The sequence below is a fragment of the Bos javanicus genome, chromosome 4 (genome assembly GCF_032452875.1).
Source record: "Bos javanicus breed banteng chromosome 4, ARS-OSU_banteng_1.0, whole genome shotgun sequence".
Classification (NCBI taxonomy): Eukaryota; Metazoa; Chordata; class Mammalia; order Artiodactyla; family Bovidae; genus Bos; species Bos javanicus.
This window is the reverse complement of record NC_083871.1, coordinates 91574256-91600935: the sequence shown is the minus strand read 5'-3', so window position 1 is coordinate 91600935 and position 26680 is coordinate 91574256. Positions and strand designations below refer to the sequence as shown.

Here is a 26680-nt window from a genome sequence, read left to right as displayed (position 1 = left end):
AGACAGTTAGTCTCAGATGTTCTGTTTCCTCTATTATGGAAATTATCCTACCAGTCTGAGTGGAGAGAAACAAAAAACAGAACACCCCTACTGATGCTGTCTTTTATGTACATTTATTTGAACATAAAAATGAAAGGCATAGCTTTAGTTTATTTGACAGAAGTTTTCCAAGTTGAACTTTATTATATCCCATAATAGTTTCCTGGAGTAACACTTCATAGAATATTAAAACAAAGGAGATGGAGGTGTTATGCACAGCTAATTGGGATTATTTTATTGATATAAGCCTTCTTTAGAAAGAAACTTGATGCAAGTTGATTTAACAGACATTGATACTCACTTAAGATGTATTTAGGCACCATACTATGCCCAGTGGGTATTCTCAGGAGGCAGATCCAGTCACCAACCTTCATGAAGTTTCAGATCATTAGGAGAGAAAAAATACTATTTAGAAACAAGCTGTAAATCAAGAATGGTCACTGAAAGATGAATCCCACTTGTTCATTAAGCACAGTCTGCAGCCTCTATGTTTACTGATTCCTGGTGAGGACTTGGTGTTGAGTAGATGGTTTGCATCGCTTAAGGTGTCTGATAGAAGCAGAGGCTGATTGAATTAATTGGAAGGCAGCAAGAGAGGTCATCTTGTCTGGTCCCTGTCCCTATGAAGGATGACACAGAAACTCTCCCAGACAGATTGCGACCTGCTTTAATCAGCCTCTGGCATTATACCTACGCCTGTGCTGTGACCCCTAAGATTGGGAAGAGAAGTGAAGGACCCAGTCAGTCACCCAAGGAGGGACCACACTGTACAGAGGCAATGATTATTTTCCTTTTGCAGTTGGGTAGTCCAGGACTACAGACAGACACCCTAAAATGTCCATTTCAAAGATTTGCATCTTATACTCAAAGTACCTCAGGTTTTCTTTGTTTTTTAAGTTTCTGTCATCAAATCCTTGGCTTTTATATTTTTGGCTTTTTTTTTTTTTTTTTTTTTTTACCAAAAAAACATGCATCTTTGAATGTTATTGGTTTCCACTGATACTCTTGTTAAGTTGGCATGAGAGCCTTACCATAACTCACCTCTTCATTTCTTCCTGTAATTCACTCAGTAATTCTTTTAAGGCTTTTCATTTCATGATGGGCAAACTCATTTAGAGGTTCCCTTAAGTTTTACTTATTCTTGGTGGAACTCAATTATGAAGGGAGCAAAAATGCAGCTGAAAAGAGGCAAAGTGATAGGAAGAGAAGAGCCATGCATGAAGTGGTTAAGGTTCTATCATGGTTCTATCTCTTGATCAGCTATCAGAGCTAAAGACATCACTCAGTGTTCCTCTACCTTAGTTTCATTGTTTGTAAAAGAGGAAGACTGGACTAGGTCTGTGAGTTTCCATTTTTTTCTTTTTTACTTCACTGAAGATTAGTACTTTGTTGTACATGGCAACCCAGTACACACATATCTTGCAACTGAAGTAAAAGCTTCAAGAACTATTACTTCCTGTTACTATACGTGATGTGCTTGATTACTCTTTTCTTTAAAGGTATGCTGTTTGTGACTCACTACACTGATTTTAAGAACCACTCATAGGTCATGGCATAAAAGTTTAAAAACAGCAGAGTGGCTGATTTTTAGGGTTGTTTTAGTATGAGCATTGCTAGTTTATTCATTACAAGTTCAAGATTTCTTCATAATTACGGTCACCCTGCCTTTTGTGCTCCCCTTACTTCCCTTTCTCACCCAATCATTTAGATCTTTTTTTTTTTTAACAATAATAATAGATAATATTTATTGAACAATTAATATGTGCCAGTAACTACATTAATGTGTGACTGACTCAACTTTTATTTATTTATTTATTTAATTTTATTTTATTTTTAACTTTACAATATTGTATTGGTTTTGCCATACATCAAAATGAATCCGCCACAGGTATACATGTGTTCGCCACCCTGAACCCTCCTCCCTCCTCCCTCCCCATACCATCCCTCTGGGTTGTCCCAGTGCACTAGCCCCAAGCATCCAGTATCGTGCATATGACATCAGGGACTAGGTGAGTTTTGATTTACCATTGTATCCAGCTCAGTGCTTAGTATATCGTACAAGGACAAATAATGATAGACAATAAAGATGATAACAACATCCCCTTATATAGTAGTTCAGAAATAGATTTAAGGGCCTAGATCTGATAGATAGAGTGCCTGATGAACTGTGGCATGAGGTTCGTGACATTGTACAGGAGACAGGGATCAAGACCATCCCAGTGGAAAAGAAATGCAAAAAAGCAAAATGGCTGTCTGGGGAGGCCTTACAAATAGCTGTGAAAAGAAGAGAAGTGAAAAACCAAGGAGAAAAGGAAAGATATAAACATCTGAATGCAGCGTTCCAAAGAATAGCAAGAAGAGATAAGAAAGCCTTCTTCAGCGATCAATGCAAAGAAATAGAGGAAAACAACAGAATGGGAAAGACTAGGGATCTGTTCAAGAAAATCAGAGATACCAAAGGAAAATTTCATGCAAAGATGGGCTCGATAAAGGACAGAAATGGTATGGACCTAACAGAAGCAGAAGATATTAAGAAGAGATGGCAAGAATACACAGAAGAACTGTACAAAAAAATCTTCATGACCCAGATAATCACGATGGTGTGATCACTGACCTAGAGCCAGACATCCTGGAATGTGAAGTCAAGTGGGCCTTAGAAAGCATCACTACGAACAAAGCTAGTGGAGGTGATGGAATTCCACTTGAGCTATTCCAAACCCTGAAAGATGATGCTGTGAAAGTGCTTCACTCAATATGCCAGCACATTTGGAAAACTCAGCAGGGGCTACAGGACTGGAAAAACTCAGTTTTCATTCCAATCAAAAAGAAAGGCAATGCCAAAGAATGCTCAAACTACTGCACAGTTGCACTCATCTCGCACGCTAGTAAAGTAATGCTCAGAATTCTCCAAGCCAGGCTTCAGCAATATGTGAACTGTGAACTTCCTGATATTCAAGCTGGTTTTAGAAAAGGCAGATGAACCAGAGATCAAATTGCCAACATCCGTTGGATCATGGAAAAAGCAAGAGAGTTCCAGAAAAACATCTATTTCTGCTTTATTGACTATGCCAAAGCCTTGACTGTGTGGATCACAATAAACTGTGGGAAATTCTGAAAGAGATGGGAATACCAAACCACGTGACCTGCCTCTTGAGAAATTTGTATGCAGGTCAGGAAGCAACAGTTAGAACTGGTCATGGAACAACAGACTGGTTCCAAATAGAAAAAGGAGTTCGTCAAGGCTGTATATTGTCACCCTGCTTATTTAACTTCTATGCAGAGTACATCATGAGAAATGCCGGACTGGAAGAAGCACAAGCTGGAATCAAGATTGCTGGGAGAAATCAATAACCTCAGATATGCAAATGACACCACCCTTATGGCAGAAAGTGAAGAGGAACTAAAAAGCCTCTTGATGAAAGTGAAAGTGGAGAGTGAAAAAGTTGGCTTAAAGCTCAACATTCAGCAAACGAAGATCATGGCATCTGGTCCCATCACTTCATGGGAAATAGATGGGGAAACAGTGGAAACAGTGTCAGAATTTATTTTTCTGGGCTCCAAAATCACTGCAGATGGTGACTGCAGCCATGATATTAAAAGATGCGTACTCTTTGGAAGGAAAGTTAGGACCAAACTAGATAGCATATTGAAAAGCAGAGACATTACTTTGCCAACAAAGGTCCATCTAGTCAAGGCTATGGTTTTTCCAGTGGTCATGTATGGATGTGAGAGTTGGACTGTGAAGAAAGCTGAGCGCCGAAGAATTGATGCTTTTGAACTGTGGTGTTGGAGAAGACTCTTGAGAGTCCCTTGGACTGCAAGGAGATCCAACCAGTCCATTCTGAAGATCAGCCCTGGGATTTCTTTGGAATGACTGATGCTAAAGCTGAAACTCCAGGACTTTGGCCACCTCATGCAAAGAGTTGACTCATTGGAAAAGACTGATGCTGGGAGGGATTGGGAGCAGGAGGAGAAGGGGACGACAGAGGATGAGATGGCTGGATGGCATCACTGACTCGATGGACATGAGTCTTAGTGAACTCTGGGAGTTGGTGTTGGACAGGGAGGCCTGATGTGCTACAATTCATGGGGTCGCAAAGAGTCAGACACAACTGAGCGACTGATCTGATCTGGTCTGATTTTCAACACTGCCTTATATATGTTAACTCATTTAAATATGACAATCCCTATGGGGTGAGATACTATTACTATCCCATTTTACAGATAAGAACACTGAGGCATGAGGTATTCGGGAACTTAAAGTCCCATTGATAATAATTGGTGATGCTGAGATTTGAACCCAGGCAGACTGGCTGCAGAGTGGTAGTTCCTAATCACTTAACTAAATTGCCTTCATTATACTTATTGAATGAGTATATGAACCTATATCCTGGGTTTATATTGTGATTTCGTTTGTGTAATTGGAAAAGTGTTGCACATTATGGAAGATGAACCATGTTATAGTCCCACATAACAAATAATGGTGTCCATTTATTCACTATGTAATATTTCAGATCCTCTACATTATCTCAGTGCTTACAATAGCCATGCACAATAAGTGTACATTCCTATTTTCTGAATAAAGAATAACTCAGAGGCAAAGTCTCAAATTTTCATCTTCTGATCTCAGAGCCCATATTGTTTGAGATTTTTTGTTTTGTAGAGGAGAGAGGACTTAATCTGGGACTTCTTGGATGCATAGAGTTTAAATAAGGAGAGAAGAAAATGTTGAGCATTAAAAGTAAATTGGAATTTAGGAATTATACCATGAAGAATCAGTTAAAAATAAAATGAAAAACTCTACTTGATAAAGTTCAAAACCACAAAATATTGAGGAATTACTTGAAAGGAAATGAGCAAGTAACATATCTGTCTGAGGATTCCAAACGACTTGGATAAGTAGAAATCCTCTGTCCACAAATGGGAACACTTGAATAGTGCAGCTCTACAGCAAGTCTTCTACAACTAAGAAATTCTAAGAAATTTCTTAGGATGCAATTCTAAGAAAAGATTCAATTACTGAAACTAGTTTAAATAATTCTAAAGTTTATTTGTAAAAATTATCAAGAATTAAAAAAAAATAAAACTACTGATAGAATTTGCATGAACAGATGGTACAATCTATAGAATTACATTTGTAAAAAGCAAGAAAGAGAAGAATAAAGGAGTATTGGTATGTTAAGAGACAAGCATCTTAGACCAGAGTTTCCATATGTATATATCCAAGAATGTATGAGTCTGATATGTGTTAAAAGTGCCTTTATATAAATTAATGGGAAAAAAGAATATTCATTCAATAGGAGAATCGGTTTGCAATTTAGAAAACATAAAATCAGATCCTTACCTTACACCTAATATCACTTTGGATATCAGGAATTAAATGCAGACACCTGAATCCATTAAGCGAACTATATTTCAAGTGGTAGGAAAACCATGCTTTCCTAAAATATGGGGAAATCCTCATTAAAGGTGAAGTGAATAGTGCATATTTTAAAACTATACCAGAATTATCTTAATTTTTAGAAATAAAGAGGGAAAGAAAAATGATGTGAGGCAATAGACCAGTGTGCAAATATTGGTTAATATTGTAGATCAATAAATATTCTCTATTTTCTTCTTTATACTTTCCCCCTCACTTTTCTACAAAGACTGTGATTTACTTTTATAATTAGAAAAAATGTTTAAGGCAAATCTTAAAGTGTGTCATAGGGTCTGCAATGACAAGTATAATATACTTTCGAGTAGAAGATGGGGCATTTCAAATTGAAAACCCTTGAAATCCTGTCCCCTGAAGGGGAAATTATGAAGAGGCAACTCAAATTCTTCAATAGGGGAGCTTTAATGATAAAGTCTACTATTTATCAGCATCTTTACATACTGTTTTTAACCAAAATTTGTCTCTAATGTATATGATCTAACATAATTATGTAGAAAAATGCAGCTGTTTGAATTTTATCAAATGCCTATTCTTTGTTTAGGGACCTCGATATATCTACGAAATAACATTCTCTTCTGAACACCTTCCTTTTAAACTGGTGGTTTTGCCTGAAGATACACTCAATCTTATTTGCCACTTACCTTAGGTTTTTCAGTGTTTTAAAAAAAACCCTAGGGCTTTGCATGGAAAATTTAACACCTGAAGGGGACAGCTGGCACCTGCCTGGAGCATTTTCCATTTCCTGCCAGGCACAAAGGAGAGACGTTATCGTGGGCTGCTATAGCACTCGTCACTGGTTGATTTACAAGTGTCTCCTGATGTGTCCTCAGGCAGCCAAGAGCTTTCAATTCTTGGGACTATATTTAAATTACAGAAGAAGATGGAGAGCAGGTAATTCTCTACAGAGGACCCTTACCTTCTCATTTTTCATGCGCTGTGTAAATAGATAAAGCCAAGCCTCAACTTAGTTGGCTAGTCTAATGCATCTGTTTATAAAGGTCCTTGACAAAGCCTACTATAGAAACTATGAAGCAGGACCTTAGGTGTGCAATTCTCTCTTGACCTTGGTGGTGTTTTCCTAGAGAAATCCTCTAGACAAATAAATACGTGCACAAAAGTACATTCTTACCCTCCAAAGCTAAAAATGCTCATTTATATTTTATAAACATAAAGGTATAGGTCTTATTAACTTTGATTTTCACTACAAATATCCAGTCACCTTGCTTATAAATTTCAGTCATTTATGCTAATTTCATCTTTGGTATATGGTTGAAATTCACAAACAAATTTTTTTTTGTAGTTTAAAAAAATGCTTAAGATGTTATTGAAATATATTTCCCCCACTTAGCATTTCAATATAGAGACTGTGATTTGTTGATATTTGTTAGTGTTTATTAGGATTTCTGTAAAAGTGTATATTATTTTATAATATTCTTTAATCCATGCTCTGCTAATTTCTTTAAAGATTCACACACACACACACAACAGACACACATGAACACACAATCTCTATACTTTACTAGGAGATAAGCCAGTCATAATGGCTGAACATTAAACAGGAATTCAGAGAAGTAAAAATTAAGCCTGAACTGAGAGAATCAAAGAAAACTTCACAAAGGAGGAGGAAGTTAAGCAGTAAATGGCAGAGGTTTGGTGTCAGACCTGACCTGACCACTTACTGTCATAACTTGTATGATCTTGGATAAATTATTCAACTTTTTGAGTCTTAGTTCTTTTATCCTTTTAAAAAAAGGAAGAAGAAGAAAAAAGGAATAATGATAATTTATGATCAAAGAGAGGCTATCTGTGAAGAGTCCTGCCCATTTTAATTGTTGGTGTCCTCATTCTTCCCTTTCACATCTTCATAATTGATTTTCCATAATTGATTCTTTTAACCTTTGGATCAAACTAAAAAGATAAATGAAAATGTTTCTCCTTTGTGAGGAACCAAATTCAATATATAGCTCAAGTCTAAGAATAATGAACATGTAGTGATGCAGTTAATCAGTCTGAGAATTCAAGAAGAAAAATTCAGCTGGCATTTGGTACTTTTTTTTTGTTAATGCAGAATTTCCAGGTCTTGGTTACTGGATATTCCTAACTGTTTTGGAGAATTGAGTTTGTAGTGTCTGTTCCGTCACACCCTAATACAATCTTCAAGTGATCTTGGAAAGTGTAAGAAGGAAACAGAAATAAAAGAAGCTGCCCTAGATTCTAGAATTTTAGAACTGAAGGGACCCATATTGATCATCTTGTTCAGTCCTCTAATTTCTACTGAGAAATAAATAAATGTCAGAGGCATCATGACTTGAACATAAGTCTTTGAATTTGCAAACCATTGGTCTAAAGGCAGCACCTGTATAAGGTATTTTACTCCAAAGTGAGAGTGTTAGTCGCTCAGTCAAGTCCAACTCTTTGTGACCCCATGAACTGTAGCCCACCAGGCTCCTTTGTCTGTGGAATTCTCCAGGCAAGAATACTGGAGTGGGTAGTCATTTTCTTCTCTAGGGGATCTTCCCAACCCAGGGATAGATCCCAGGTGTCCTGCGTTGCAGGCAGATTCTCTGTCATCTGAGCCACCAGGGAAGTCCATTTTACTCCAAGGTGGAGTATAAATTATTTCAGTGTTATAATCAACTGTCTCACTGTTATACGATTATTCTAGACATTTGGGCCTGTATTCTTTCAATAATTTGATAAATTTATATAAAGTTTATCTTATATAAATTATATGATAGAGGATATAAAATACTATAGAATTGAAAAATCAGTCTTTTTAACTGCAATAAATGGAACCTTCTTGTTCACCTTGTTGCAGGAAGGGGGACTCCTTCCAGGGCCAGAAACTTGGCTCTTGTCTAACTCTCGGAAATGAATTGTCTGAGGAGACACATGTGCTGACAAAGCAAGAGATTTTATTGGGAAAGGGCACCTGGGTGGAGAGCAGTAGGGTGAGGGAACCCAGGAGAACAGCTCTGCCACGTGGCTTGCAGTCTCATGTTTTATGGAGATGGGATTAGTTTCTGGGTTGTCTTTAGCCAATCATTCTGACTCAGAGTCCTTCCCGTGGTGCACGCCTTGTTCAGCCAAATGGATGCCAGAGAGAAGGATTCTGGGAGGTAGTCGGACATGTGGTGTCTCCTTTTGACCTTTGCCGAACTCTTCTGGTTGGTGGTGGCTTATTAGTTCCCTGTTCTTCGCCAGGACCTCCTGTCATAAAACAACTCTTGCAAATGGTTACTATGGTGCCTGGCCAGGATGGGTGGTTTCAGTCAGTGTGCTTCCCCTAACAATCTGATTTTCCAAATTCTGTTAATGGTGCCATTATGTACTATCTATCCTCAAACCTCCTGAGTTGTTGATTGCCTCCAACTCATACTCCCATATTTTATCAGGTTTCTAAATACTGTTAATTTAATTTCTAAAATATATTTTCTCTCGTTGTTTTCCTTATCCACTGTTTCAACCTATTTCTGCCCTGCCTCCCGTCTTGTATCTCTACCTTTAACTTATATTTGTTTCAATTTATTGGGTTGGCCAAAAAGTTCATTCAGGTTTTCCTTAACTGGAACAGACTTTTTGACCAACCCAGTACTTTACATATCATTCCCAGAAGTAATTTTAAATACCAGTCTTGGTTCTTTGTTTTCAAACAAACAATATTTAGTATTTAAACTAAATATTTAAGATGCCCCTTGACCTGATCTGAGCTGTTAAATTGAAAAAAAAAATTAAATATCACTACTGCAGCCTAAACTTTGGAGATTGAGATGTAGATGCCTGGGATACAGTGAAGAAAGTTACAGGGTGAACATCTAAGTGAAGTCCCGTGGTTTGAATATCTCAGGTTATATTCAAGGACCGGAAAGTGGAGCAGAGAAAGGTAGGGTGGTACCAACAGATGAGGCTGCAGAGATGGAGACCCCATCACAGAGGTCCCTGTGAGCAACTTTCCCAGTTCAGTAAGATTCAGAAAATTGTCCCAGGTCTTTTGAATTGTGCAACTTGTACCCTAGTCCAGGTCTTCCCAACTGGTCTGTCCTCTTCTTCTGGCTACCTCCATCAGTCAGTTTGTCTTTCCACCTTACCACTGGGCCCATGTTTTTGGCCCTCTGCAGTTTGGGAGGTGCACACAATTCTTTTGCATATTTTAGTGCCTGGGAGTTATTTCTGTTTAATTGAACATGCTAATGTTTCTTTCCCATCCTTCCCCTATTGCGTCCTTGAAACAAAATCAGTTTAAATTCAGTATAAAATGACTTATGTTTGCTGATATGCTAGTGATTACTTTTCAGTGTGTGGTGCAGTTCTTGGCATGATTCTGCTGGTTTTAAGAATGACTATGCAGTTACTACATACATGTGCATTGTCAGGAAAGTGGATCAGAGTATGACAGTCCTGTCTCTGGTGTGCCGAGGACTGGGGCAAATAGAGTTCTTATGGAATTCAGAATGACTTGTAAATTTGGTCCCGTATGCATAAATGTGTTTATTTAGAGCAGCTCACATCTTCTCTTCTCTCTTACCAGTTTCCTCACAGCAACTGCAAGAAAATGATTTAATTATTTAAAATACTTGCTGCTTACAGAAGAAAAAGTCAGGGAGGAGCTAAATAAAGAAATAGTTTTTAACCTACACATTTAGAGTGTGGAATTATCTACTACATGCTAAGACTGTAGTAAAAAATTCAACCGGTTGGATGTTTGCTTTCCTGGGAATAAAAGGTCTAATATGATTTACATTTTTTCCATTGAATTGACTGTTTATAAGATCATCACTGCAGTAACATTATGAGTTTTATAACAATTTTAGGAAAAGGAAAATAGCCCCTATGTTCTCAGTTTATGAAACTAAACTATCTCCTGATAAACGAGATAGTCTTGGAAAACCAAGCTCAACAGCCATGTATCAAAGAGTTTAAAATTCATACCAGGTTCATCTTAGGAAGTCACGTTGAAATGTATACAGCACTTTGCAAACTAGAGCAGTTTTGCCTTTTCACTAAGAAGGACTAAAACCAAAAGATGCACCTTGGGGTGCAAAAGACCTTCCATGGTATTGCCCAGACAAATAAGCATTTACTCTGTGTTCCAGGGACATGAGATGCTGTCAGAGTTTTGGATTTCATTAATGAAAACATAAAACAATCTTGCTATAAAATTAATGAGGCTGACTTCATCTCCCACCACACAATCACTTAGCTATATGTTGTTAATTTTAAGCAAAACACTAAAACACATCACAACTTTACAATCAGTGTTTTAAATGGATGACTGACACACAGCCTTTGACAATATTTAGCACTTTATAGCAATACATTAACACCAACTTTAGAAACTATAGCATACTGAAATTTTATAGCCAATCAAGTTGATGAGTCACTGTCAGCTTACAAAATTCTTCTTTTTGATGATAAGAGAAGCAGATATAGGAAGTGAGGGGCAAACTCTAGCTCCTGTAAAATCTTTACTATCATTACTGCTACTGCTACTGCTAAGTCACTTCAGTCGTGTCCGACTCTGTGCGACCCCAGAGACGGCAGCCCACCATGAACTTGAAATTTTAAGGAATAGAAAAACATCTGGTTGGCCCAAAAATTCATTTGGGTTTGGGTCTAAACAGCATGAAAACAAATCCGATGATTTCTTGTAAAATTTAGAAATGGTAATAGTGGTCAATTTTTTTAGTTTGTCATCATGCATGTACATTGATTTGTGAAAAACGTCATATAGTATCCATTGATGTGTGTGGCGATAGTCACTAGACAGCCTTATGGACTTTAAAAGAAAAAACGTGAAGTTGGATATATTTAATCTTCCTTCAAACTAATTGAAGTTTATAACTAGTTAAGGAAATAAGTAGTTCGACTAGAGAAAACAGATATCTATGTTTCGAAATTACAGATTATTCATGTCCTCATGTTGGGAGATTCTGATTCATTAAGTTTGAATGGTGCTGTTTAATCTGTGCTTAAAAAAGATAACTAAGATGGGAACAACTGCTCTGGGATGCCTAGTCTTCATTTTCAGTTATCCAGTTCAATGATGCAAAATAAATGACACAAGATTTCTCGGTATATAGATAGGGACCTATCCTCGATGCAGTTATTTCAGGTTTTTATCACTGTATTCTTTCCCTTGTCATATGCCTCTTTTTTATAAGCAACCATGCTGGTCTGCCCAGGACTGTCCAGGTTTTGGTCCTATGACCTGAGAGACTCCTCAGTCCTGGACAACCAGAGTGATTTGCCACCAGATAAGATCTTTAAAGAAATAACTGAATCTTTTTGGTCGCTGTGACCATTCTTCAATATTTATTTGTGAGTTGTCTATTTTGTGGTTAAAATCATGGGAGAGAAATTTTAGGTAGAAGCTGGAAAGACTGTTTTTACAGGTCACTTGATGACATTCTGGACATAAGCATTGAATACTACCTAGGAGCCTCAATCACTTAGACCTGAGTATAATAAGTGATTGAGCTTTCCTTGGTGATTCAGTGTTAAAGAATCTGCCTGCCAATGCAGGAGACTTGGGTTCAACCCCAAGGTCAGAAAGATCCCATGGAGAAGGAAATGGCAACCCACTCCAGTATTCTTGCCTGGGAAATATCATGGACAGAAAATCCTGGCAGTCCATGAAGTTGAAAAGAGTCAGATATGACTGAGCACACATGTATAATAAGTGAGGCCAGAGGAAAAAATGTTCAATGATTGGATAAATGAAAATGAATAAATTAACTACTACATTTGTCTAGAGAAGAGTCACTGTTTTTATCAGAGTATGAAAAAAAGAAAGTCGTTCAGTCGTGTCTGACTCTTTGCAACCGCATGGACTATAGCCCACCAGGCTCTTCTGTCCATGGGATTTTCCAGGCAAGAATACTGGAGTGGGTTGACATTTCCTTCTCCAGGAGATCTTCCTGACCCAGAGATTGAACCTGGGTCTCCTGCATTGTAGGCAGATGCTTTACCATCTGAGCCACCAGGGAAGTCAGAGTATAGGACCCAAATATAAAATAACTACTTAAATTAACCTCTCTAAATTTAGAGGAAATATGCATTAGTGTGAGGAAAGATAATATTTGTTGAACTTAAAGACTGTTTATTAAAGTTGATAACTGACATTTATGGGAAAATTTAAAGTGCTTGCTTTTGCTCTATCCTAGTGTTATCAGACAGAGAAGGCACTGGCAACCCACTCCAGTACTCTTGCCTGGAAACTCCCATGGATGGAGGAGCCTGGTAGGCTGCAGTCCGTGGGGTTGCTAAGAGTTAGACATGACTGAGCGACTTCACTTTCACTTTCCACTTTCATGCATTGGAGAAGGAAATGGCAACCCACTCCAGTGTTCTTGCCTGGAGAATCCCAGGGACAGGGGAGCCTGATGGGCTGCCATCTATGGGGTCACACAGAGTCGGACATGACTGAAGTGACTTAGCAGCAGCAGCAGCAGTGTTACCAGATGTATAAAGTTTAGGGGAATGTGAAAGTGAGAGGAGATCCTTTTTGCTTTCCTTAATAAGCCCTCAATGTCCTTAAGTCACTTGATGGCATTTTGGACATAAGCAATAAAGATTATTCTAGGATCTAGGAGACAAGACACCACACAGAGATAGAAAGACCTGTTTTTTTTTTTTTCCTTGTGTGTTCAATATTCTTGCCATCTACCCCATTTTTCTGGTAACTGAGAGAATATTGGTGTCAATTTGGAGAAGTGGGAATGGTTCCCGTATCTGCTCTGTGTGTCTAAGTGAATTTCACATCCATAATCTTGGTTTCCTCATCTTTAGAATGAAAAGGTTGGATTATAACTAAATTATATTTCATCTAACTTAAACATCAAATTTATCTTCCATTTTTAACTCTGTATTTATATCACACATTAAATGATAAACATGAAATTAAAGGTATAATTTACAAGGCCAATTCTCAATCCTCAATATACCTAAAACAATTATTCTGAATGACTTCACTTTAAGAGCTCTGCATCGTTTATATAATGTACAGCAAGATGACTATAGTTAACAACACAATATAATATACTTGAAAGTTCTTATAGATCTTAAAAGTTCTCACCACAAGGAGTCAAAAGGGAACTCTGTGACTGATGCAAATGGTAACTAACCTTATGGTGGTAATCATTTCACAGTATGCATGTATATTAAATCACCACATATGTTTCTTAAACTTATACAGTGTTATATGTCAATTATATATCAATAAGCTGGAAAAAATAATAAAAACATAAAATTGAGTTTTTATTTGAGAAGAAATTAAGAAGAAAACAAATTGAATGATTCTTCTAAAGACAAACTATTGGTTGCTGAGTTGTGTCCAACTCTGCAATCTCATGAACTGTAGCCAGCCAGGCTTCACTACCCGTGAAATTCTCCAGGCAAGAATACAAGAGTGGGTTGCCATTGCCTTCTCTGGGGGATCTTCCTGACCCAGGGATCAAACCTGGGTCTCCTGCATTGCAGGAGGATTCTTCACCATCTGAGCCACCAGGGAAGCCCTAGAGTTAAGCAGTGCACTTAAGGAAATATTGTCATTTAATATTTACAAAAAGAGCTCCCAAACAGCACTTTCTAAACAAGGACAGACCTGGGTTATGAGGGAGATCTTACTTTGAGCCATGTATTAGATAATGCTCTGGGAGCTGAGGTGAATGAAAAGAACAACAGTCTACACATTTTACTTAAAAGATCGAATCACTACCAAAATGCTAGGTAATTACTAACATGTACAGTATAATAGAACTCAATAAGGTGGAAATGAAGATAATGAAACTATATGTCTTTTATTTACTTTATATCTTTTTGTTGCTAATGGAATAGTTTCTGTTCTTTCCCAATAAAAATTCAATACCCAGTTTAAAAACCTAAGAGTAAAATCAAATAGCTTTATCTCATTAGGTATGCCTCAAATGGTGAAAATCTTAGCCCTCATTCCATCTTTTAGTGAAATCTAACCCCAGTTGATGGAGAAGGCAATGGCACCCCACTCCAGTATTCTTGCCTGGAAACTCCCATGGACGGAGGAGCCTGGTGGGCTGCAGTCCATGAGGTCGGACACAACTGAGCGATTTCACTTTCGCTTTTCACTTGCATGCATTGGAGAAGGAAATGGCAACCCACTCCAGTGTTCTTGCCTGGAGAATCCCCGGGATGGGGGAGACTGGTGGGCTGCCGTCTCTGGGGTTGCACAGAGTTGGACACGACTGAAGCGACTTAGCAGCAGCAGCAGCAACCCCAGTTGATGGATTTCCATTCTCTTACAGGGCTGGAGCGAATTGCACGGGATTCATCTTATGAACAGGAGGGAAAGGTCCAATTTGTAATTGATGCTGTGTATTCCATGGCTTATGCCCTGCACAATATGCACAAAGATGTCTGCCCTGGATACATTGGCATTTGCCCACGAATGAGTACCATTGATGGGAAAGAACTACTCGGTTATATTCGGGCTGTAAATTTTAATGGTAAGTCACAACTTTTTTTGTATCTAAACACTTGAGAAGTGACAGGGTGTGGCTATTCTCCCTATATATAGAATATACTCCAGCAGAGTGGGAAGCATAGGATAAGAAGCAGTTCCCCTTTTAATCAGAAGTGTGAGTTTTTCCACCTGCTTTTAAATCTCAAACACATTTTTGTATGTGTGTGCTACCATTTATCTGTTCCTGAAAGAAGTAGAAGTTAAAAATAAGCTGCTATCAATCAAAAATCACTCTTTCAGAAACAACTTAGGAGGCTCATTTGGAACCACTGACAACAGATTAGATTTCTCTGAAAATGTTTTGTTCATGCCATTATTAGAGAAGGCATTGTTCACATTTTGTTTTGAAACTGATTTTCAGCATTTTAAACAGTAAGATGACTTGAGGAAGAGGGAGTGATTTAGAGCTGCTGTATATTTACATTCTTTTAAAAGCTCTGTGTTAAGGTTCCACAGCTTCTTTCTTTGTATTTCTTTCAACAACTGGGTCAATTTGAAGCAATGAGCTGTATCGTGTAAGGTAGAACTACATACAATGAAGTAGAGCTGAGATTTGCCTATTGCCGCAGCAGAAATGCTGCTTCTCCGAGTGACACAAGAAATTAGTACAGAATATGCTGGATTCATAGTACTTGGCTGAGAATAGCCAAACTGCCTGTCTCGAGTGATGAAACTATTGAATTCTGCTGTTCTTTCATGAAAGTTGTAATGGTTGCTGCTCATGACTTTGACCATTGTTTTCAAATGAAATGATAGAATGCTCTGAGCTGTCTAATTCTTTCTGTGTGGCTGTAATCCACACAATGGACATGCCTCCGAGGCACGCACAGTGCTGCACTGTCCATCATAATACACTCCAGTGACCTCAGCTGCCAGCCTTCCTCAAAAAAGCACAAGGTCAACTTCAATTTAGAATTCAAGTGGAAACTTCTTTTGCTCTGTTCAGGCAATGGGAGACACAATTTGGTTTACATTCAATCCAAAGGACCCTCTTTTTTTCAACAGAATTTTGGTGAAACATTACATAATGCTGTTCCTTTTGTTGAGAATATAAATAGTAAGGGGAATTTGAAAATAATTTTCTTACAGTGATTAAATGGAGCGCAAGAGGAGTGTTACAATGCAAGGTTATTTACCCTAATGTGAGGCTGGGGAACACTTTGTTTATCTAAACTGTTAAACAGTGGAAAGAGGAATGCAAATGGATATATTTTTTCATAAACTAAAGCTCATTTCCAGAAGAGAGGCAGATCTTTTAAAGAAATATTGGATTAAAGCACTTCAAAGGTGAATTACCAATTTCTTTCTTAACCATAGATAAAAACCTAACCCTTACTTGATGACTTTAATTATCATACCATACTGTAATATAATGATGCCATTAAAGACTACTAAAAAAGTCATAATGTCTAATGATTATTAACACAATTTGCCTCTAGACACCAATGATTTCTGAGTTCTGTCTACTTTTTACAGTTTTTTTTTTCCCCTTTACATTTTCAGAGTACTGTTGCTGTGATTGTTTTGGGGGCTGATCCCTTCCATAATTTGCTTCTTTCAATCTACCATGAATACAAAGGACTTCCCTGGTGGCTCAGACGGTAAAGCGTCTGTCTACAATGTGGGAGACCTGGGTTTGATCCCTGGGTCAGGAAGACCCCCTGGAGAAGGAAATGGCACCCCACTCCAGTACTATTGCCTGGAAAATCCCATGGATGGAGGAGCCTGGTAGGCTACAGTCCATTGCGTCGCAAAGAGTCAGACACGACTGAGCGACTTCACTCACTCACTCATGAACACAAAAACACATAAAATTTCATCAATGTATTTACTGAGTCCATAGAATGTGTTAAACATTATGATAGGTGCTAAAGATACATTACTGGTAAAAACAGTTCAAACAGACCTAAGTTTCTTGGGGAATTTAGATATCAATCAAAAAAGCACACAAAGGTGTAATTATGTAATCTGCAATGAGTATTGAAAGAGAAGGTATGTTGGACTTAAAGTTTATAATAGGGGAATATGTCTATATTCTAGGTAGTTAGAGACAGCTGGAATCAGGATGAAAGTGAGAGATAAGGGTAAAACAGACAGGACTAGGGAGATCATGAGGTCTTATAGGTCATTCCTACAGTTTGTTCTTCATCTTGAAAGCAATAGGAACCCACTGAAGCATAATAGAACTGTGTCTGATACAAGAGTAAATGTACCCCAGATGAGGATCATGTAAAATACAAGGATTTCACTGTATGAACTTAAAAGATCTCTTTGAGCTCCTTGGAGATTTATTTTGCTAATGGCTTAAAATTTGGCTGTGTTCCAATCAGATCAGATCAGATCAGTTGCTCAGTCGTGTCTGACTCTTTGCAACCCCATGAATCGCAGCACACCAGGCCTCCCTGTCCATCACCAACTCCCAGAGTTCACTGAGACTCACGTCCATCGAGTCAGTGATGCCATCCAGCCATCTCATCCTCTGTCGTCCCCTTCTCCTCTTGCCCCCAATCCCTCCCAGCATCAGAGTCGTTTCCAATGAGTCAACTCTTCGCATGAGGTGGCCAAAGTCCTGGAGTTTCAGCTTTAGCATCATTCCTTCCAAAGAAATCCCAGGGCTGATCTCCTTCAAAATGGACTGGTTGGATCTCCTTGCAGTCCAAGGGACTCTCAAGAGTCTTCTCCAACACCACAGTTCAAAAGCATCAATTTTTTGGCACTCAGCCTTCTTCACAGTCCAACTCTCATATCCATACATGACCACTGGAAAAACCATAGCCTTGACTAGACGAACCTTTGTTGGCAAAGTAATGTCTCTGCTTTTGAATACGCTGTCTAGGTTGGTCATAACTTTCCTTCCAAGGAGTAAGCGTCTTTTAATTTCCTGGCTGCAGTCACCATCTGCAGTGATTTTGGAGCCCAGAAAAATAAAGTCTGACACTGTTTCTACTGTTTCCCCATCTATTTCCCATAAAGTGATGGGACCGGATGCCATGATCTTCCTTTTCTGAATGTTGAGCTTTAAGCCAACTTTTTCACTCTCCACTTTCACTTTCATCACTTTCACTTTTGAGTTCCTCTTCCCTTTCTGCCATAAGGGTGGTATCATCTGCATATCTGAGGTTATTGATATTTCTCCGGGCAATCTTGATTCCAGCTTGTGTTTCTTCCAGTCCAGCGTTTCTCATGATGTACTCTGCATATAAGTTAAATAAGCAGGGTGACAATATACAGCCTTGACGAACTCCTTTTCCTATTTGGAACCAGTCTGTTGTTCCATGACCAGTTCTAACTGTTGCTTCCTGACCTGCACACAGATTTCTCAAGAGGCAGATCAGGTGGTCTGATATTCCCATCTCTTTCAGAATTTTCCACAGTTTATTGTGATCCACACAGTCAAAGGCTTTGGCATAGTCAATAAAGCAGAAATAGATGGTTTTCTGGAGCTCTCTTGCTTTTTAGATGATCCAGCAGATGTTGGCAATTTCATCTCTGGTTCTTCTGCCTTTTCTAAAACCAGCTTGAACATCAGGAAGTTCACGGTTCACATATTGCTGAAGCCTGGCTTGAAGAATTTTGAGCATTACTTTACTAGCGTATGAGATGAGTGCAATTGTGCAGTAGTTTGAGCATTCTTTGGTAATGCCTTTCTTTGGGACTGGAATGAAAACTGACCTTTTCCAGTCCTGTGGCCACTGCTGAGTTTTCTAAATTTGCTGGTATATTGAGTGCAGCACTTTCACAGCATCATCTTTCAGGATATGGAATAGTTCAACTGGAATTCTATCACCTCCACTAACTTTGTTCATAGTGATGCTTTCTAAGGCCCACTTGACTTCACATTTCAGGATGTCTGGCTCTAGGTCAGTGATCACACCATCGTGATTATCTGGGTCGTGAAGATCTTTTTTGTACAGTTCTTCTGGGTATTCTTGCCATCTCTTTTTAATATCTTCTGCTTCTGTTAGGTCCATAGCATTTCTGTCCTTTATCAAGCCCATCTTTACTGTAATAATAATAAGGTAAGAGACCTGAGTATACGCAGATTATCATGGGATATCTAATTTGATTTTCAGTAATTTTCAGGATGTTTATCAATTTTTTATTTTATTATTGGCTTACTGTTAGCATTCATTCATTATTAATACCTTGCCAGTTTCTGATAAAAAGACACGTAGGGCTGTTCAAGTAGAAGTACATCATCAAGACAATTGAAAGGAGGAGAAACAAACTTAGTAAAGAACTGTGTCTGGTACAATAGTAAGAAGGAAGGACTAGGTTAAGTACTGAGCTTCCTAAGCAGTCAAAATGTTAAAGGGACATTTGATGGAATACATAAGCTTAATTACATGATAGAAGCAAGTTTATCTATTTTTTAGGAGAGAATGAATTCTCTTAGAAATTATTTCTAAAAGAAAAGTATCATATAAGACTTTGACAGCCTAATAAGCAGTGTTATTTAATAAAATTTTACTTGGGATGCTGGAGGGAAACAAAGGCCTGCCTTTTAGGATTCCTTTTATTGCTACCAGTTGAACAAAATGCTATTTCTATAAATTTTTTAAATTTAAAAATTTATCAAAAGAAGGACATAAAATAAAGAAAAGTTCAGATTTTTTCAGGTACTTAAGCAACAATGTCAATTTCTTCCTCTGGTCTGGTCTATAGGCAGTAAAATATTAATACTGTACATCTTGTATAGAATCAAAGATTTTTCTGTTGCCATGAGAACCTTATTCATTATAAAGAAAAAGCGTTGGATAGAATTCCAGAAATGTCTCCTTACTTCTCTATAGCTGAGCAGGACAGAGTCGGCATACTAATCAGGGCTCTTTGACTGTAGGTAACAGAAACCAACTTAAGCTTGCTTAATCTGAAAGGATGGATTTATGAGGATGTGTCAGGAAACTCCCTGGCAGAGTATAGAAAGGCCTAAGAACATAACTGGTTATAAGTACTAAAACCTTTCAGAAATCCAAACATCTTTCTGTCTGCTCTGTTTTGTTCTTCCTATATGGGTTTTCTCTACTTCTAGGTTCTTAGGGTAGGTAGCACAACTTTTAGAATTTGGTTGCTGTTTGGAACATGTGCTAAGATGAACATATATGTGTTTTAAGTCTCAATTCTAACTTCTTGGAAACTTGAATCTCATTAGCTAAACTTAAGTTTGATGTCAGACCTGTTCCAAATTATTCATGGCAAGGAGCAGATAGTACAAACTTAGCTGTCGTGAGGCACTCCTAGTGGGTGAAAAGGATATTTAGGAAGTTTCTATCAGTGACTTAGGGGGAAAGTTTAAATAAAGTGAGCAGAGAGATGAAAACCTAAGGAAGGGGTGATGCTGGGGTCTCTGAATCTCTTTGCTTCTCTAGGTGGGTGAGTTTTTGTTAAGGTAGAGGAGACACAATTAAGAATCACATACAATTGGTGGGAATCTGAGAGAGGAATCAATTTTGGAATTATTGAATGAATGCAAGCCTTCATGTTGTGATTGAATTCTCTGAATGAAGTACCTTCCTTAAGCTCACAGGGAGGTTGTGGTCTAACCATGTAAATGCTCATTATTCTAAGAAGCATATGTAAACATTTGCCTGATTACAGAGACTGGTATAGAGATGGAGTTTATCAGAACTTTCTTTTCTTTAGAAACTTTATTATTTTATGGACTTACTGAAAGTTTTCCAAATATGCAATTCTGAGAGTCTCTGAACATTATAGACTGGATTTAAAGCAAATTTCCTTGTGTATAGTACCTTTAAGTTATCTAAAATAAATAAATACTGCTTAATACTAGGAGATGTATTATAAGCACACTAATAGGTCAAATAAGACAATAAACAATATCTCATAAGATCTATAAAAAGCCGTTTGCTTAAAATATAAACATTTCTAAGTACAAAAACAAACTAGAAATGGAATAAATGTTTAACAGTATAAGCACATCTTTCTTGGCCTATAAATAATTATATATTTATTTATAGTTATTCTTGTTGCAGAGACAAATTAGTCCTATTAACACTGTTATTAATAGTCTATCAATTTTAGCCATTGAGATAAAACAAGGGACAAAAATAACAGAGATTACTACTAAAAAGGAAAAAGTAGAATTATGATTACTTCAAATGACTTGATATCCAGACAATAAATTGAGAAATATATTAGAATACTTTAAGATGATCAAATATAAAATTAATATTAAACATTAAAAACTTTGCTACATGCTAGTAAGAAGCCATTAACTCATATGGGAAATGAGACTCTGTTTTCTTTGCAAAATATTCATAGACAATATCTTGGAATAAATGGAACCAAAAAATATGAAAGATCTATATGAAGACAACTTTATTGAGGGACATCCACATCCACATCCCTTGTCTGTAACAGAAAAACAAATTGTAGGAAAAAATGTTATTATTTTATGAGTAAATCTATATTCAGGCTTAGTATCAGTTCAGTTCAGTTCAGTCGCTCAGTCGTGTCCGACTCTTTGCAACCCCATGAATTGCAGCACACCAGGCCTCCCTGTCTATCACCAACTCCAGGAATTCACTCAAACTCACGTCCATCAAGTCGGTGATGCCATCCAGCCGTCTCATCCTCTGTTGTCCCCTTCTCCTCCTGCCCCCAATCCCTCCCAGCATCAGGGTCTTTTCCAATGTGTCAACTCTTCACATGAGGTGGCCAAAGTACTGGAGTTTCAGTTTTAGCTTCATTTCTTCCAAAGAACACCCAGGACTGATGTCCTTTAGAATGGACTGGTTGGATCTCCTTGCAGTCCAAGGGACTCTCAAGAGTCTTCTCAAACACCACAGTTCAAAAGCATCAATTCTTCGGTGCTCAGCTTTCTTCACAGTCCAACTCTCACATCCATACGTGACTACTGGAAAAACCATAGCCTTGACTAGATGGACCTTTGTTGGCAAAGTAATGTCTCTGCTTTTTAATACGCTATCTAGGTTGGTCATAACTTTCCTTCCAAGGAGTAAGCGTCTTTTAATTTCATGGCTGCAATCACAATCTGCAGTGATTTTGGAGCCCCCCAAAATAAAGTCTGACACTGTTTCCACTGTCTCCCCATCTATTTCCCATGAAGTGATGGGACCGGATGCCAAGATCTTCGTTTTCTGAACGTTGAGCTTTAAGCCAACTTTTTCACTTTCCACTTTCACTTTCATCAAGAGGCTTTTTAGTACCTCTTCACTTTCTGCCATAAGGGTGGTATCATCTGCATATCTGAGATTATTGATATTTCTCCTGGCAATCTTGATTCCAGCTTGTGCTTCTTCCAGTCCAGCCTTTCTCATGATGTACTGTGCATATAAGTTAAATAAGCAGGGTGACAATATACAGCCTTGATGTGCTCCTTTTCCTATTTGGAACCAGTCTGTTGTTCCATGTCCAGTTCTAACTGCTGCTTGCTGACCTGCATATAGGTTTCTCAAGAGGCAGATCAGGTGGTCTGATATTCCCATTTCTTTCAGAATTTTCCATAGTTTATTGTGATCCACACAGTCAAAGGCTTTGGCATAATCAATAAAGCAGAAATAGATGGTTTTCTGAAAATCTCTTGCTTTTTCCATGATCCAGCGGATGTTGGCAATTTGTTCTCTGGTTCCTCTGCCTTTTCTAAAACCAGCTTGGACATCAGGAAGTTCACGGTTCACATATTGCTGAAGCCTGGCTTGGAGAATTTTGAGCATTACTAGCGTGTGAGATGAGTGCAATTGTGCGGTAGTTTGAGCATTCTTTTGCGTTGCCTTTCCTTGTGATTGGAATGAAAACTGACCTTTTCCAGTCCTGTGGCCACTGCTGAGTTTTCCAAATTCGCTTAGTGTAGTTCCAACCAAAATGACAAAGGAGCATTTTTTGGAATTTGAAATATTTAAAATTTTAACTGTAAGTATAAATGCGTGAAAGTAACTAAAAGATTTTGAAAGAAAAAATATTCCTACCAAACACATTAACATTTAAGCATAATGTTGTTATAGTAATCAGTCAATATGAAACTAATACCAGAACAGACATATAGTAAATGCAACCAGCTAGGAATAGCCAGAAATATATAATAAAATAATAATCTGTTTGTATATGTATATACATACGTATGAATTTATGATGTGATAAAGATGAGTTAAAACTCAGTGGGAAAAGACATTTATTAATTATCTATTTACAGTAAAATCAAGTGATCATGATTTCTCCATATCAAAGAGTCTTATCCATTTGGAATTTATTTTCGAGTTAGGTGAAAAGGAGAAGCAAAAGAAGAAAATACAGATGATTTATTTTTTAGATGGAGTGCTAAGTTGCTTTGTATCCCACTGTTTTTTGTGACCCTATGGACTACAGCCCCCCAGGTTCCTCTGTCCATGGGATTTCCCAGGCAAGAATACTGGAGTGGGTTGCCATGACCTTTTCCAAGGGATCTTCCCAGCCCAGTGATCAAACCTGAGTCTCGAAAGTCTCCTGCATTGGCAGGCCAGTTCTTTACCACTACTACTGCCTGGAAAGCCTCTTTTAGATGGAAGGATTATACTAAAATAACCTCAGTTCTCTTCCAGCTCTATATTCACCACAGATTATTTTAAAGATAATGGCATATTTTAAAAATATAGATACCTGTCAGTGTTCTTACTGTTTTTTTTTTTTTTTAGTTTATTTTTATTTTTTATGAATCATTCCTTTAACCCACATTCATTTTACTGGGAATCTTAAAAACTATCTGATAAAAGGGCTCTCTGCTAGGCATTAAAAATGCAAAGATTAATAAAGTGTGGTTCTATGAATTTTCAAATATTATAGCTTAACAAAAGGAGATGTACAAACATGTTACCAACAATAATTCAATTTGATAACTGATGTGATAGAGGCATGGGCTTGTACAAATACAGCCTAAGACTGAGATTAGGGAGCTTAGCCTAGGGGGTTGGGGGGGTGGTGCTCAAAGAATACAATACAGAGAGCAGATGACATCTGATTTAAATTACAAATAGAATGTGACATTTCTCTAGGTGGACAAGATGGGAAAGGATATTCATGGCAGACAAAACTGTTTAATAGGAGACAGAAGACAGGTGAGAGTATGTGTTCTGAGAAAGCGAGCATCCTCAGTGTAAGAATTCAAGGGGCTGACGTGGGAGCAGCCTAAAGATGACATTAGCAACACGAACTTGGGCCTGTTAGAAATCCCTGCCAAACTCTGATGTTTGACTGTGACACAGGAGGCAGCAGGGAACGGAAGCTTTCTGACAGGACAGTGAAGTGCTAGGATTTGTGTTTTAGAAAAATAACTATGGCAGCAATATGCAGACAGGAGGGAGAGATTGAAGATAGGCATGACAAGTTAAGAGACGGTTCCGATCATTTCCAGGAGAGAAGAGTGCCTGAAAGGGGAAAATGAAAATACAGATGGAATATAAAGAGATGAAAGAGGGAGGAAGGGAACAAAGACTCATTTGAGTGCTGGCTCTTTTCTAGGCACTGTGCTTTGATTAGAAACTTGAAGGTTTTGAGAAATATCTTTACCTCCCCAAATGATCTTTCTTTGTAACCGTTTGTGACAACTCCATTACTAGGATTAATTCAGTATCATTTTTGGGTGCATATATCTTTATTATTGAGTGTTGTCATTTTTAAAAATTAACTTTTTATTAGATAGTTCCTTTCAACGTTGTGTTGATGTCTGCTGTGCAGCAGAGTGAATCAGTTGCACATATACATATGTCCACTCTTTTTAGATTCCCTTCCCATTTAGATGACAACACAGCACTGAGTAGAGTGTTTTAGTGTATATACCATTGATAAAATTGGCTTGACACAGCTTTATTTTATGAACCTTTATAAGTAGAAATGAGACATAAAATATCACTATATGGAAAACTGACAAAAAATTTTCAACTCTGGAAGTTATGATGCATCATTTCCTTGTGATTAGATATTACTTATTTGGTAAATAGAGTTGAAGAAAAATCAAATGTGATGAAGTGTTTCTGTGTTAACCTTAAACATAAGGTTATATGTTTTTGATAGTTACCGTACTTGAAATAAAATTGAGAAAATCATTATTAATCATTTTGATGTACATTATATGATTTATTCTTGAAGATAGAAATTTGCAGACCGTGAAGTAATTCCTGGAAATATTTATGCATTTAAAAAAAAGTGAATGGCATATGTAGCAATATTGAATATGTAGAGATAAATAAACAGGTTGACTTGAAATTAGGTAATATTTCAGTTTCTGATTAAGAAAACTTCAGGCTGGTTAAAAAATATTAATCCTACAAGTGAAGCCATCATGGAATTTAGCATCATAATTATACTTGCCTCTATTTTCTAAGATGATAAATTGTGTGTGGGGGGAGCTTAAGTCTAATTTCTCTGATAGTCATGAAGAACAAGGACTCTCATTTCTTCCCTTCATGTATAGACTTGTGGGCCAAGATGGAGGCAGCATCCTTCAAAGCTTCAGGCAAACAATAGACTTGCCTTAGTTCCTCCTTGGATCCTCCTCAACTTCACCTACTGCAGTGGGTTTCTTTTACTTCTTTGTTGTTCTTATAATTCATGAACTTCATCATGTGCCAAAAATTAGGGGAGAATGATAAGCAAATTCCAGAATTAGATGAGGTACCACAGGCTCACTAACTGAGCGTTAAGTATTGGTGTTGAATCTAAACAGGAATGCAACAGTGAGCCTTGAATGAAGGACAGGGACATAGATGAAGAGCTGAGAGGAACTGAGGTGATGGGGACTTTCTGATGGAGTTCACATTTAATGATTTGTGTTTATCACAGTGATCAGAAGCACAGGTTTTATACTGAAAATTTAAATCCACTTTCAGCACTCACTACTTTGTGATCTCAGTCAAGTAACACCTCTCTAAATCTTTGTTTTCTCATTTGTACAATGGGGATATTAATCAGATCAGATCAGATCAATCGCTCAGTTGTGTCTGACTCTTTGCGACCCCATGAATCGCAGCACGCCAGGCCTCCCTGTCCAACACCAACTCCCGGAGTTCACTGAGACTCACATCCATCGAGTCAGTGATGCCATCCAGCCATCTCATCCTCTGTCGTCCCCTTCTCCTCTTGCCCCCAATCCCTCCCAGCATCAGAGTCTTTTCCAATGAGTCAACTCTTCGCATGAGGTGGCCAAAGTCCTGGAGTTTCAGCTTTAGCATCATTCCTTCCAAAGAAATCCCAGGGCTGATCTCCTTCAGAATGGACTGGTTGGATCTCCTTGCAGGCCAAGGGCCTCTCAACAGTCTTCTCCAACACCACAGTTCAAAAGCATCAATTTTTTGGTGCTCAGCCTTCTTCACAGTCCAACTCTCACATCCATACATGACCACAGGTTAGAGCTTATGTAAAATCTAAAGTGATAATATATAGAAAGTGCTTAATCAAAGATATACTGTCTTATGTGTGAGAATATTAATAGATAAATAATGAAGTTAGTACTTAGGTCACCATATAAAGGTGATGAGATGAGTGGAATGGGACCGAGGACTTGAGACTTTTCAGAAGGATGCAGAGTTTAAAAGCTCTACGTATAAGGATCGCTAGTGGGAGTGAAAACAAGGCACAGGTTGGAAAAATGCTTCTGCTAGGGCACCAATCAACAAGGTTTCCCCAGAAGTGTCAGTTTCTCAGAAAAAGGGACAGAAATATGAATGTTTTTACAAGTTTCTCAAAGTACATGGTAA

The 26680-nt window shown here is 37.9% G+C and overlaps 1 protein-coding gene across 6 annotated transcripts in view; it reads left to right on the top strand.

Annotated features, from left to right (window-relative positions):
- The window catches only part of GRM8 (glutamate metabotropic receptor 8), an 872326-nt gene that overhangs the window by 499547 nt on the left and 346099 nt on the right, over window positions 1–26680 (top strand). For all 6 annotated transcript variants that reach the window (XM_061414602.1, XM_061414603.1, XM_061414600.1 and 3 more), the window contains one exon: window positions 14755–14955. In XM_061414602.1, coding sequence (XP_061270586.1) covers window positions 14755–14955 — 201 coding nt within the window. The remainder of the gene's footprint in view (window positions 1–14754; window positions 14956–26680) is intronic.